The following is a 14,799-nucleotide window of genomic DNA, read 5'->3' on the forward strand; positions in this document are numbered from 1 at the left end:
AACAGCACAACTCTGCAACACTTTAAAGCCTGCAGCTGCAGACAGCTTACAAGAGAACGAATAATAGTGATCCTAAACCAGGGATCTTTAAGACGTATTATTATTATTATTATTATTATTATTATTATTATTACACACTTACATGAGCTTTGACATATAATAGTGTTTAATTTTTTATCAGAAAAATGAACTCCAGATTTACCTTTGCTTGCTGAGGGGCTTAAAGAGGCGACCTGTTCTCGGAGATCAGAGATCTCCTTCTCACTGTTGCTCTTCAGCTCACTGAACGCTGTCTGCAGTTCATTCATCTGGAAAACAACAGATTTAGTGGGGCTCTTCCATGCATACTTTAATCTTTACTGGTCCTCAAAACAAACACTTCAGAGCTATAAAATATTATTTCCCATATAGAATAATTTCCATAGCAAAACCTTTTACTTTTCAGTTTTATACTAACATAAAATGATACAGCACAATTCATGCACTGATGCATGCAGTCCAACCTGCTAATTAAGAAATTTCACAGCCAATGAAACTACATAAACAATTCTCATTATTTCTGCTGTGAACATATTCAAATATTTGATAATGAAATATTTGATTGTGATAAAACAAAAGCTCAAAGCTTGGCTGGAATTAGCTTGTAGTGTAGAACTGAAGCACAGCTTGTGGCTGCGGGTGAGTAAGTTTCTACCTTGTTCCCATCGTCTCTCAGCAGAGCCTGGAGCTGTGAGAGTCGACGATGTTCCTGCTCAATCCTCTCTCTGACCTGCTGAAGCTCTCTGTAAAGCTCTAAAAATAAAAAGAAAGAAAAATAAAAAGAAGGATTACATTTTGTTTTTGTATCCGAGTGTGCACCTGCAGCGGGTGAGGTAAAAGCATTTAGTAGCCACACAGTAATTAACGGTGACCCCGTGGTGCCGCATTCAGGAGACTCATGTGTTTTATTACATGCAATATTTGTTTAATGTACTCGTTAAAAGCGTACCTCTGGCCTCCAGGATCATGGAGGTGGAGTCACTAGTTACTGGTTGTTCCTCTGAAGTGAGCGGCTTGCTCTCTGCATCGACGCTCACCAAAAACTTTTCACCAAAGATTTTTCGAAAAGACTGAAAAGAAACAAAGATGAGGCTGAATGAGATAATAATGAAGCACCACACTTTCTTTTTTAAAAAAAGGGAAAGGATTCACCAAATTCAAATATTATTCCTTAGTAATTACCAGAATAATCGCAGTGCATTCTTCAGACACTGTTTGCATCACATCCTGGTATTTGAAGCTTTTTTGTTCATCTAAGAAAAACAAGCACAAAAATTATGTAGGTAATATAAAAATCATACAGGTTTTGATGTATAACTATAAGCAGGCAGTATTAAAAACAAAATTGTGGAGGACACATGAGCCCATCAGATTGCTGCTCTGCTTTGCCACAAACACAGATGCACACAAAGCTCTCTATCTGCTCACCCTGCGCACCGCGATCTTTCAAGCCCTGCAGCTGCAGCTCCAGAGAGCGTGTGCGGGCATCGGTCTCCTCCTGCAGCAGCTCAAACTGGGCAGCGTGGATCTGAGACAGGCTAATGCGCTGGGCCTCCATTTGCAACCTGCACTCACCCTTAAAGCAGGAAGAAGAGATCATCTCATCAACATCAAATAACCCATAATGGGATGTGTCTTTTCATACAGATATTCAGTATATGTATGCTATTAAATATATATACACACACACACAAGTACAGAATTATGATATTTATATACAAAGGAAAAAAAGAGAATTAAATATAATCACATATCAGTTATAATTGACCACAAATTAAATTATGCAGAATACTACATTAATGTAATAACCAGAAGACATAAATTATTAAATAACATAACGCCAGCAATCATATTTGTTTGGCGGAGCCGTGATACGAGCCATCTGTGTTTAGGATGTGAGGTCTGCTATTATCACTTCTTTAACGAGGAACAAAAGGCCCACGGTGAGGCTTCTCTCTCTAATTATGCATCGTGCATTAGCACAAACTCATTATGGTTACACACTTGTGAACCTGTGATTCTGTTACCTTTGATGTCAAACGTTTTAAAGTGCACTCTACATTCTGAACAGGGTGTACTTTAATGACGCCATCTCCCCATTCGCACTATACCTGATGGATGCAGAGCAGACTCTTTTCAAACCTGTAGCTATGCAGATGCTGCTGCTTAAAAACATGCAGATGAGAGATGGTCAGTGCCTAACAAGCAGATGGCAGCTGTGCTATTATGTGACGCTGCTACAAAATGACATATTTTTACTCCAAATACTGAAAAAGGAAAAGCTCAAATATATAAAACAATTCCCATATTTGTTTTTAAGAGACTTGCTAAAGTGGGAATGGAGTGGTTTTATTAAGAAGTAGTCTACAGTCTAGTTCCTAATGTTAAACTGAGGTTTTTACATGTTTACAGAGATTTTAGGAGCATATTTTTTTGCACAGAAACCTGCACACTTTGTTAGCTTCTCTCTTCAGCAACCGCCTCGGGTACTGTCAAGGATTATCCCCAGCTGCTCCCTGACATCAAGGACCATTTTGCTTTGAGAAACAGACTTTCCCCCCCTTACTGTATTCCTTACAGCATGCTTTTCCTCTGATGACAATTTTTATTTTAAATTTTTCGTGAGGCCGTCTGATACGACTGCTGATGCAGAGTTTATTTTTTATTTTGCCTGGTGAAAATTTTCTGCCTACACAACAAGCACATCCACTTGATAATTTGAGGCACGTCGAGTGTGGAAATGATCAAATCTCGTTGCCTGTACCTACTCGTGAACAGGAGGAATTTATTCATCAGACGGGTGTAGGATAAAAGCACAGGTTGCACTGTACTGCAGCTGTATGAGCGGGTTGTTTTTTAAAAAAATATTTTGACCTTTACATCGCACTGTTTGATGCATCAAAGCAACTGAAAACCAAAAGGCAGGATGTGAGCTTAAGTGACATTTACATGTTCGGTCGGCTCTCCCTCGATAGCATGCTCCGAGCCGCCGGTTGGCCCATGTCCGCTCACCTAAAGAAGCAAGCAGAGTAAACATATTGTAGTTTTTAAAGCTGATATTTTCCCACAAGCGCTCACAAATAAGACAGTGATGAACAGAAAGGTAAGATGCACTGCTATGGATCACTTCCTGAGTGGGAGCATGGAGTACATCTAGTAACTCTTTCCTAAAAGTATCCACTACACTTTACAAAGGATGCAGGGATTTTATAATCTCCTGTTTAACCCAGCATTAACTCTACGCAGAACATCAGTAAAGTCCTTTAAATAGAAATGTGGCTCTTACACTGCAAATCAACTACATATCTACTAAAGTAAAACTTTAAAGTGCTGCGTTACATTTTTAACCCTTGCTTTTTTTGTATTTTGGGGGTTTTGCATGTTTGGCTTTTCCAACCCAGGAGGTGAGAGAAACTAATGACGAGGCACAGATGTGAAAATGGCAGACAGACACCGTACACGATCTTTTTGTACTCTTTGTGCATTTGTGACACAGCTTGAAGTGACACAGACACAGAAGTGACTGGGTTAAAATGGCTTCTCACCTCAAACCCTTCACTCCCTGCAAGATGGAAAGAAACTAGAATGTACACATTTCTGCACAACTGCAATGATTCAAAGCTATCAGAAGACTCGCTGACTGCTTTTCTTCCCCATTTCCAGCCATTTTAAAAAGCAGCATTATTACACGGAGTTTGAGGAGGAGCTGATTATAAATATTGAATAGCGCCTCTTTAAAAAGTAGAAATGAGCAGAATATCAATGGACACTTCAATGCAACATGCAGGCTGCATTGAGCGTGCATATTTCCCACAATTACCTCGCTGAATGGTTAAACTTGAAACTGTATCTTTCAGCACAGCAGCCTGACTATGTTGCTCAGTGCTACCTTTCAGAGCAAGCCTGAAGGCAATCTGCAATCATAACTGTTTCTCACTACAGAGAAAAATATGTCAGCGCTGAAACGCCTCAGTCACATTCTCTTCAATATTTCAGCAAGATCTGGCTACGAATACACAATCAGCACATTTCTTTTTACAAAGCTAATAATAATAATAATAATAACAATAATAATAATAACAACAGTGTTAACACCAAGTACCCCAGCATTAATTGTGATGCAGTTTTAACTCTTTTCACAAGCTCTTTCATCATTTAGACATACTGTAAAAAAGGCAAAGGAAAACGGTAGCAGCGTGCTGCAGCAGATACATGTGAGTGCCTACCTCTCTGCTGATGTAGCCTCTGCCTCCGTCTCCCTGGTATCCGTCAGTGGAGTCCTCCTTACCGGCCCCCTCTCCTGAACGAGATGCAACCTGTCTCTCCATCTGAGGCTGCATCTCATCCTCTGCAGCACTTTTAGCTCTCTCTTCTTCAGTCGCTGCCTCCTCTTTCTCCTCCCCTTGTCTTTCTTCTCTGCTTTCTGAAAGAGCTGAGCCCACTTTGCGCTCCTGCTTCGACCTCTGCCGCCTCTTGCGCCTGCTTGACCCTGAGCCTGAGGATTTCTGCGGGGAGGCTCGTCCTTCAACAGGTCCCTCCCCCGAGGACTGCACCGCTGCCGGGGACGGAGTCTGTGAGAGCCTGTTGAGCTCCAGAGTCTGCCGAATGGCGTCTCTCTCGTGTTCAGCTGCCTGTAAGAGGGACTGTAGAGCCTTGATCTCTTCCTGCAGAGACTGAATCTGAATGTGATGATCCACCGAAGAACAAACTGGCTCAAGAGCTGCCTCATCTTCCTGGAGCTTAGCTTTTCTCTGGGCATCCTGCCCTCTTATCTGCTCTGTCGTAATCTCCTGCTTCTTTTCCAGTTCCTTCTCTAGGATTTCATTTCGGGCAATGACCTCCGAGTTTTCTCGTCTCACTTTCATCAGCTCTTCTTCCAGTTGTCCCACTTTGCTCTCTGTAAACATTAATTGCTCTGTAACTTCAGAAAGCCTTCCAGTCAGGCTTTCCTTCTCATTCAAAGTAACATTAAGCTTCTCCATTAGTTCAGTAGAGTGTTTTTCAATCACAGCTTTATCAGTTGTGTCCTCCATGTTGCTGCTCTCCTCCAGCTCTCGAATCTGTGACTGAAGGCTGGCAATTTTTGCCTCAAATTCAAGCGTCTCCTTCCGTGTCCTCTCTTCCAGCTGCGTCTTTGCCTCAATGAGACACTTGTACTCTTCCTTCAGCTCCTGATAATTGACCTCGAAATTCTTTTCAGCAAAAGAGAAAGTAGTCCTCTGCTTTTCTACTTCTTCCCTAAGCTCAGCTACTTGTTGCTGGATTTGATTGTTCTCTGCCGTGAGTGTCTCAATTTTTGTGATTTTTGAGCTAATCTCTTCTTTTAAAGTGTTATTTGATTGGATCAGCGTCTCCTTTTCCTGTTCATGCTCTTTAAGCTTGTTCTCCCAGTGCTGCTCTCGCTCTTTTGCTTGGTTTTCAAGTACGTCCGTCTTTTTTAGTATTGTATGCATTTCAGTCTCCATTCTTGCTCGTTCTTCTCCACCCTTTCTGAGTTCCTCAAGCTCGACCTGGAGCTCTTGGAGCTGCTGGACGAGCTTGTCTGTTTTAGAGCTGTGCAAAGCCATCTTCAGGTCTTCTTTGAGTCCAACAATCTGGTGCAAAAGTTCATCCCGCTCTGTGGCAAATTCTACTTTCTCCCTTTGTAACAAACGCACTTCTTCTTCATAACCAGCACGTAGCTCATCCAGCGCTTTCTCGTGTTTGATAGCAGCTTCATTGAGAAGGTTTTCTGTGTTTAAGAAGTTCTCTCTTTGCAAGTCTTCCCTCAGATTGGTGAGCTCTTCTTCATGACTAAACAGAAGCTGGGTCCTCAGTCGTTCCAGCTCTGCTTCCTGTGACTCTGCCATGCGGTCCAGCACAGCATCCTTTTCCCTCTCCATCATCTCCAGCTTAATCTTGTAATTGGTTATTTCAGATTCATGTTTAGTTTCAGCTTCTTGTGCGGCTTCCTGAGCAGCAGACAGCTCACTCCTCAGATTGTCAATGGTCTCTTGGAGCTGCTGCAGCTCAACTTGTTGGCTTTCCTGAGAGAGAAGACTGTGGGATACCTGCTCCACTTTGTCATTAGCTAAATGCAGCTCTTGAAGAAGACCATCCACCCTGGCCTGCAGGCTGACCTTCTCTCTGGCTACTTCGCTAAGCTCATGTCTGGCTTTTTCGTGCATAGATTGAAACTGCTCTAAAGTTTCTTGGAGCTCCCTAATCTTAGTGTTAAGTGCACCCACCTCAGCAGCACTGCCAGTGGGAGTTTGGGACAGTTGTTGCGCTTTTAGAAGCTCGAGCTCTGCGTGATGTTGCTCAGTCATTTGCTGCACTCTCGCTGCATGCTGCAAATTAAGCTCCTGCTTCATCTGGACAATTTGCTGGCCGTACATCTCGTCCAGCTCCGCCCTGAGAAGCTCCAGCTTCCTCTCGGTCTCTCCCTGCATTTTTTGAACGGTGTCACTCTCAGACATGCTGCCCCGGTGACAACGCTTCTGCAGATCTTCGACTGTGCCCATGAGCTGCATGATTTCATTAGATGACATTCGCTCTTTCTGTCTGGAGGTCACAAGTTCACTCTTACAAATTTCCAACTCCTTTTGCTCCGTCTCCAGTTGTAATTTACAACTCTCTACTTCATTTTTATAACTCTCCAAGTCAGACCTTGTGCTTTCTAACTCATCCAGACATTTTTCCAGCTCAGATTCCTTTACAGCCATTCGCTGTTGGAGCTCGCGCAGATGTTTCTCTGAGGTCTCCAGCTCATCTTCGAGCTGCGTAACAGAACAGTCACGTTCTAAAATGACTCTCTCCTTCTCTGCTATAATGAGATCTTTCTCATCTGACTGCGGTATAATATTCTCATCTGTAGTCCTTCCCACATGAGCAAGTTCATCTCTGAGCAGAGTCAGTGACCGCTCATGTTCTGTGATTATTGCAGTTTGCTCTGAAATTAACTGATTTTTCTCCCTCAGTGTTTGTGCAAAAGACCCCTCTGCTGCTCTCAACTCTGTCAGTGACTGCTCCTGACTCGAAATAAGGTTTTCTTGTTGAGCAATCAGCAAGTCCTTTTCATTTATCCTTTGGACAAATGATTCTTCAGCTCTTCTCCCTGACTACGAAGACAATTACATCTTAGAAATGCTTGGGCTATATTTAAAAAACACACTGTGCAACCAATTTAATTAAAACACAAAAATATTAACATGTAGCGTAACAGACAAGGCAACTTCTTACCGACTCCATCTCACTGATCTCTTCCTGGAGTTTTCTGACCTCAACATTCATCTCGTCCAGCTGCTGTTGGTGCTGAACAAGCTGCTGCCGGGCCTGTAGAAGATCAGCCGCAGTGCTGCTGTGGCTCGTATTCCTCAGAGTCTCACCTGCCTGTAGCTGTGATTACCAGTCAGATAAGACGGTACAAAAAATAAAGGGGAAAAACACAGGTCCAGTTTTTAAAGGTTATAAGACCACCTTATCACAAATATGTATTCCTTATTAGACTTTAAATTACAAACAAAAGTATCATATTAAAAGCGTAAGTAGTACAGAACAGATAAACAGTTCGGTTGATAAATATGAAAGTATTTTTACCTGCTGGAACTGAATTTGTAGTTTTTGGCTTTGCTCGGTCAGCTCCAAAAACTCTTTCATGATCTCGTCTTTCTCTTTACGGGCCTGCTGCAGGTTGGATGTGAGCTGGGTGATGATGCCATCTCGCTGCTTCAGTGCTGCTTCAAACTCCTGCAGCTATAAATTTAAAATGGAATTAAGTGAAATCGTCAATTTACACAGCTTAACCAGTTAATACTCATATATATGACTGAAAAAAAGAGATGAATGAGCTGGTGTTTGAAGCAATAAAAGGAAACGTGCACATACAAGGTTGAACTATAGCGCTGCCAAGGAGGTAAAGGTCAGGAATAAAAATATTCCCCATCTTGATAACTTTAAACTCATTGTGAAACTGTTTAAATGTCAGGTGTGATTATAACATTCTGACTCTATCAATTAAAAATAAATAGAAAAATTTTAAAAGGGCTTAAATTAAAAAAGAAAAGAAATTCCTCCCCAATTTCATCACTTTGTGCACCTTATGAAATTTCCATTATTACAAAAGTTTCCCTTCTGATCACTTGGGATTTGAGTATGGACCTCAAAATTGGCTTCTGAGTTTAATTGGTGGAGCCACTGTACGTTGTTATGACCGAAAGCCTTGGAAGACTAAACGATCACTCAGGGATACAGATGGATGCTGATGAAATCGAATAGTAGCGCACACTATGTGCACATATGTCTGCCATCCTGGGATAATCAATAAATTACAGGAGACAATGTCAAGACTTTCAAACAAGTGAATCTAATCTTCTTACATAATAACAAACAAGCCTAAGAATCATTTTGATTAGTTTTTAGTTTAACTTACTAAAAAGCATCATCTCCTTTCTACGCATTCTCTCAATACACCGGCTAATGGACAGTGGAAGAGAAAGAGAACACATAAACCCTGTGTAATGAGGAAAAGAGGAAGACGGCAGTGGAGATTCATGGATGTAGTGAAGGAGGGCATGCAGAGGGTTGGTGTGACAGAAAAGGATGCTGGGGATCAGGTGAGATGGAGGCAGACCATCCACTGTGGCGACCCCTAAAGGAAGCAGGGAGGAGAAGAAGCAGCAGAAGAACAGCGTTGTGCTAAAAATCCTTACCTGCTGCATGCCTTCTGCACCAAACGCAGACCTGATTTCGTCAAGCTCTCGACTCAGCTCCTCCACTGCCCGCGTCTTGGCCTCTAGCGCATCCTCCAAATCCTGCCTCGTACCACCTTTTGTCACCTGTTGTAGGGACTCCACCTCCTCCTGAGCAGGAAAATACCATGAAGAACCAATATGGCATTCATAGGGATAGACGATAAGGTTTTAGAACAAGCTTAGCAGTTAGTCGCCACCAAATAGCAACAGCTTTCAAGTTAGATGAGATAAGCAACATGAAAGCAAATGCACAAAATATAATGCATATTTATTACTTATTGAGGTTTCAAAGCGTTGTTATTCAAAACGACACAGCCTTGAAACTTACTGTAAATGATACGTTTTACTGAATTGTAGAAAGGCTCAGAATTCGAATTAGATTAGGAGTTAATGAGGCCTTTAATGAGGCGGGTATGAATATTTATAAGTTTCTGCTGAGACCCATGTTTTTACGATTCTGCCTATAAGGTTCATTTTTCCATCAGCTCCCTTACTGACCAATTACTGATCTACTTTCTGTGTTAAAAAGAATGAGAACTGAGCGCCGGTTTAGCTCACAGGTTGAGCAGGTGAGCATCTTACTCTGTGCTAAACTTAGCAGCTTGGGTTCAATTTTGACCTGCAACCTTCTGCTGTGTGCCCCCTCCCACTCTGTCTCTCCACTTCACTGTACTAATAAAGGCAAATAATAATAATTAAAAAAGGCTTCAATGTAACCATTATCGATTATTATTATTTTCATCGATGAACAGCAGAAAAAGGCTTGCATGTAACCAGATCATCTGTCTCCATCTCACCCCATCCCTACTATCCCCCTCTATCACACGGACCCTCAACACGTTCTTCACTACATCCATGAATCTGTGGTCTTCCTCTTTCCCACTCCCAAATGCAATCTTCTGGTATGGAGAAGGTTCATCCCACAATAACTGTGATAGCTAAATGCTTTGATCTAAATCTGATTTTTTTTCCTCCCCTCCTTCAATTTCTTTGTCTGCCATATTTCAAAAGGCTGGATAACAAACCTCAGTCGTCAAACTCTTCAGATTTATTAACAATCACAAGAGGGACAGATCACGTCACTGTAATTAAACTTTTTTTTTTGCTGAAAGAAAAAGTTTTCCAATCTTTTCTTTCATCAGTGAATACACAAAAGATACTCTTATTACGTTTAGTTGAAGGTTTTTCTATTCGGGAAGAAGATTAGATTTTTCTTTAATGATTCTATTTTATGTAAAAGGGTTGTAGCAAAGAAGAAAAAAAGACTTCTGTCAACATTTAATCCCATAGTTTGTCTTTGATTTGGTCTTTCGTTTATCCTCAGTATTCTCCTGTAAGTCTTTTTGCACTTGAAACCACATTTCTGGTTTTGCTGTTTCACTGTCTCAGCTGTATTGATCAGCAGCTCTCCGGTTTCTGTCTCAGTTCGAACATCACCTCGGTGACTTAAAAGAAAACGGCTCTTTGTGTAACACCTTCTGTGCTCTAATCTTCCACCGTATCTCAACTTCAAAGAATTCACGCCTAAGCTATGTCACAAACCTCAGTTCAGTCGGAAACATGTGAATCTTTTGGGCTTTCAAATTTGTCATTTATAACAGTAACGATTTCTTTTTCTTTTCCACATCTCCCTTTTCAAATACTTCACATACATACAGGTACAGCACATAACAAGTGTGGTTAGTGGGTTATAGGAAATATTACAGGAGATTAAAATATTTAGCAAACAGAGTCAGGTCCAGCAGCGAGTGTTAGCAAGGCCAAAGCAGAGCTGAAAGAACTGCTCGATCAGATTACTGTACCCAGATAAATTCCTTTGAAGACATCATTTGGTGCTCTGTGATCTCATCAAGGCATCCATTTACCTGTTAATTCACAAGGCTATCCGTCAAACATTAAGATCAGGGAAATGCAACAGAGGAGCTCATAATTTTAGAGTTTAATCTCTCCAAAATAGCCTAAAACGTTTATTTAAAAGCATTAACTAAAGTCACATTTGAATTATACCCTAATTTGCTTTTTTCCCCCCATATAGTCAAACATAAAATCATCTTACAGACTCAGTCAACAGAGGCTGTTAATGATTTAAAATGTAGTGTTATTAAGCAACAAAAAACAAAAAAAATACAGGTTTCGGTTATTGTCCAAGAAAGTGTGCAGCAGCTGGCAAGGACACAGTATGAGAGGAGAAGCGATTTATCCACAAAGAATATTTCCTGAACTATTAAGTGGCTAAGAGGAACAAAGAGAACATCGCACTCTGTGTTATGATTTACAGTTTCCATTTTCACTGGAAACCCAAATAATATCCAAGAGACTCAAAGAAAATGATCAAATAAAATGACAAAATGTGGAACTGTAGCTAAGGGAGTTAATTAAAACACAAGTGATCCTACATACATGCTACAGGTGTGACATTTCTGTGAAAAAGTGAGGATTTATATTACAAGAAGTCTCACCTCTGAGGAATAATCCTCTGCAGTGGTGGAAACTTCACTCTCTGGCTGCAACACAAAAAATGAATAAAACCAACACATTAGCCACATAAAACAAACGATTTCAATCACAACCATTCACTTCACTTTTTTTTTAATCATTTTAATTCTTGCAAATGTTGTCCTGACATGAAAAACAGTTACATTAGTTACTGCAATTCCTGAAACGTTATTACTTTGTTTAGAATCCCAAAATGTTCAGCATTAGAATGAGTGTCTGCCATATCTCCTATTTCTGTATGCACTCTGCATTCAAGCATGGGGCTGGGGTACTTGTGTTAGAGCTCTTTTCTCACTCCTGCAGTTTAATGAGCACCATTATTAAAATCTCTTCGTGGGTTCATTCCTGGGTCATAAATTCAAACTGTACTAGGGCAGAGCAGAAGAAGAACTTGAACAACACCTCAGCTGTGTTTAGGTTAACGTGCACTCTTCATTTTGTGAGGAACAGAGCGGTCTACAACTTTTCAGAGACATGAAAATTACTTTCATTTTTATTTTATGAAAAGATTAGAACGTGACAGTAAAGAGGAAATTACAGCCAACACAGGAACAGCAGCTCCTACCATCGACTCTCTGCAGGCATCTGTGGGAACGACATGCTAACACCAGCCTCCTCATCAGCCAGAGTGAGATTAAAGCTGAGAGTATGTCAGACCCAGCTGAGTAACCGGAGCTTGATTTTCAAAGCAGTGATGAGCAGTCAGGCTTGTTTCAATCTAACCTCGTTTCTACCCATACATGCTTCTACAGCGGAATCACTGCGGCTCTAACATTTTTCTGTATAATACTTTTAAACACTAAAAGGAAAAAACGAAGAAAAAAAAAATCAGGAAAGGGATCTGTGCCATAAAGTTTTTATTGTTAACAAGTAATTTTGTTACTGTGCATCTAAGGCCATGCTGTGAATTAATGCCAAAGTAATGTATTAGTAGTGTAAGATTGTTGGTGAAGTCCTGTTCTGAATACTTGTGCACACCTGTAATGTGTGAGGGATCGCCTCCACTGTGTCATTTCAAACCTACAAACTGAATTTCTTATTGGGAAAGAGAACCAAGTCTCATGGACCCAAATCTGGAAATTGAAGATTGCATTGTTTTACCCAAAAATGCCTGCAATTTCAATTCAGTGTGAGTAGGGACACAGTGGCAACGTGGTGTTTGGCATTTTTAACATCTGGCATTAAATGTTTTCCCTCAGAAGCCTCAGGATATTACAACAGAAGCCTTCATTGACCCTGGGGGGCCCGTTCACAATAACTCTATGCTTCTTCTTTTCTGTCTCATCTTTCCCCTCAGCCCCAAACCTGTTGCAGCAGATGGCCCTGCCCCTCCCCAAGCCTGATTCTGCTGCACGTCTCTTCCTGTTGAAATGGATCTCCCTTTCTCATTATTGCCAAGTGCTGCTCATAGGGGACTTTTCTCTAATAGCATAGAATATTTGTGCCTTCTAGGATAAAGCGCTTCCTGAACTGATGCCATAAAAATGAAACTGAATAGAAAATTGAAGTGCAGGAAAAACAACAAGCCAATGTTTATGTTCCAGCCCTAAGTCACCATCCTCTTGGACACTGCGTATTTGCCTACAGAACCAAGCGCAGCTATTATCACTTCAGGTTAGTTTGTCACTTAATTAGAGGTTTGTGCAATTTACTCTGTTGAAATGGTCCATGTGCAAGAAAGAGGTCAGAACAAGGCACAGAGTCCTGGAAGTGGTGTCAAGGTGCACAAGCGGACAACACTGAAGGAAAGATCAACCTCATTTAAATCAGTTTTTTAGTTTTTTGTGTGTGGACTCATTAAACTGCCCCCTCGCATTCAAATCGATTGAAATTCCACACACAGACACAATTAATATCACAGTTCTTTTGCTGCATGACAGTTTCCACTGATGCAAAGAGTATTATGCAAAGGTCTAAGAGGCACCAATTAGTCAACCCACTCATATTTGGGTGTAAAACTCTTTGAGATGCTTGACAGCGGAAAACACTGATGCTGTTGTGTTTCCAGGCAACCCTTCCTTTCTACCACAGGCCCCATGAGCAGTTAGTCTGGGATACGGAAAAAAAAAAAATGTGAGACAGAATTTAAAAAAAAAAAAAGAAAAAAAAAACAACCAAACCATTTTACTTTAAGCGACTCAATAATTTATCATCAAAAAAAACAAACAAACAAAAAAAAAACTCCCACAATCCCCTCAGTATCGTTCAGTCTCTTAAAATTCATGTTTCATTTGTTGTTGATGTGTAGGAGCCCCCATCCAGGCAGGAGTTAATTAGTTTATCTGGGTCTTTTGTAATGGAGAGAGATATTTGTTGCTCCAAGGTAAAGAAATGTGGATGAAACACGGAGGCATTCAGCCAACCTCAAGGTCTGCTGAAAAGTGCTGCAAGGCCACAGGAACTGGTCGCACAGACCGTCACATCTCAATCTGTTTAAAAGGCAATTGTCTGTTTCCATGGCAACCCTGTATTTTGTGGGCATGTACTGCATGAAATGTGCAGAGGGTTCAGGGAAAGAGTGGCTGTTAAAAGAAACTGAGAGGGCTCGAATGAAAAAGAAAAAAAAAAAAACGTTTAAGAACCCTCAGGTCCACATATTTAAAAAAAAACTGCTTTAGATTGATTTTCTACCGAACGGTGGATGAATATTTATTTTTCAGGAGTGTTGAGACTCGATTTTAATAAAATATACGAATTCAGTGCAGAATGGAAGGTTATGTAAGCTTGTAAGGTTTACACCCAAAGAAAATCAGGCTTGGAAGTGTGCAAAAATATTTTATTTATTTGAATATGAAATTAACTATTTAGAAAACATGGCATGCTTGATGAAATTATCTGTCAGTAACCTAAGTAACTACGATATCGTAAAAATGTCAGACACCGTCAAAAACAGCTTTAAAACAGCACTAACACTGAAGAGGAACTGTAGTCATGCTCATACTGTGTCTATTCCATTAAAAAATAAAATAATGGAAGCAATTTATCCTCTACTTCCAGTTTTTAGTAAATATATTGATATTGGCGTACACACGCAGTTAATCGCCAGAAAACTGATTTAAATGTGGCACAGTTGTTGGCGCCAGACAGGCTGGTCTGAGAATTTCAGAAAAACCACACTGGGCATCACTCCCATCAGCTGAGAACAGGAAACTGAGGCTAAAATTGCTGCGAAATTTAGATTGTAGGGTCAGAATTTCACGTAAACAACAAGAAAGCATGGATCCAGTTCAGGTGGTATAATGGTGTGAGGGATCTTATCTTGTATCTCAACACCAAATGACCATCATGACCATCATCTACATGAGTATTCCTGCTGACTATGTCCATTCTTTTATGACTACAGTGTTCTTATATTAATTTAATATATGATTTTTAAAATGTTTAGAAATGTTTCAAATCCAAATCAGGTCAGAATATGTTACATATTAAGGACAATGCAAAGATTTTCAAGCTGGGCCTTTAGCTCTGAGTTGGAGTCACAACAGAGCTGTCAGGACAGCAAGCCAGTCAAATGGCTGGGGCTTCAAACAGC

At 40.6% G+C, this 14,799-nt stretch overlaps 1 protein-coding gene across 8 annotated transcripts in view; it reads right to left on the reverse strand.

The window, feature by feature from the left end:
- akap9 (A kinase (PRKA) anchor protein 9) overlaps positions 1 to 14,799 on the reverse strand; it is a 70,858-nt gene that overhangs the window by 43,987 nt on the left and 12,072 nt on the right. For 6 of the 8 annotated variants that reach the window (XM_040021310.1, XM_040021312.1, XM_040021313.1 and 3 more), the window contains exons 3-14: positions 11,231 to 11,275; positions 10,574 to 10,636; positions 8,730 to 8,879; positions 7,618 to 7,773; positions 7,261 to 7,416; positions 4,266 to 7,139; positions 2,989 to 3,051; positions 1,468 to 1,615; positions 1,222 to 1,292; positions 989 to 1,109; positions 695 to 792; positions 203 to 308 (exon numbers count right to left, since the gene is read on the reverse strand). In XM_040021310.1, the coding sequence (XP_039877244.1) occupies positions 203 to 308; positions 695 to 792; positions 989 to 1,109; positions 1,222 to 1,292; positions 1,468 to 1,615; positions 2,989 to 3,051; positions 4,266 to 7,139; positions 7,261 to 7,416; positions 7,618 to 7,773; positions 8,730 to 8,879; positions 10,574 to 10,636; positions 11,231 to 11,275 (4,051 nt within the window). The remainder of the gene's footprint in view (positions 1 to 202; positions 309 to 694; positions 793 to 988; positions 1,110 to 1,221; positions 1,293 to 1,467; positions 1,616 to 2,988; positions 3,052 to 4,265; positions 7,140 to 7,260; positions 7,417 to 7,617; positions 7,774 to 8,729; positions 8,880 to 10,573; positions 10,637 to 11,230; positions 11,276 to 14,799) is intronic. The other 2 variants (XM_040021309.1, XM_040021311.1) reach the window with 2 other exon arrangements.

The sequence above is a fragment of the Simochromis diagramma genome, unplaced genomic scaffold (assembly GCF_900408965.1).
Source record: "Simochromis diagramma unplaced genomic scaffold, fSimDia1.1 OVJJ01000753.1, whole genome shotgun sequence".
NCBI classification, from domain to species: domain Eukaryota; kingdom Metazoa; phylum Chordata; class Actinopteri; order Cichliformes; family Cichlidae; genus Simochromis; species Simochromis diagramma.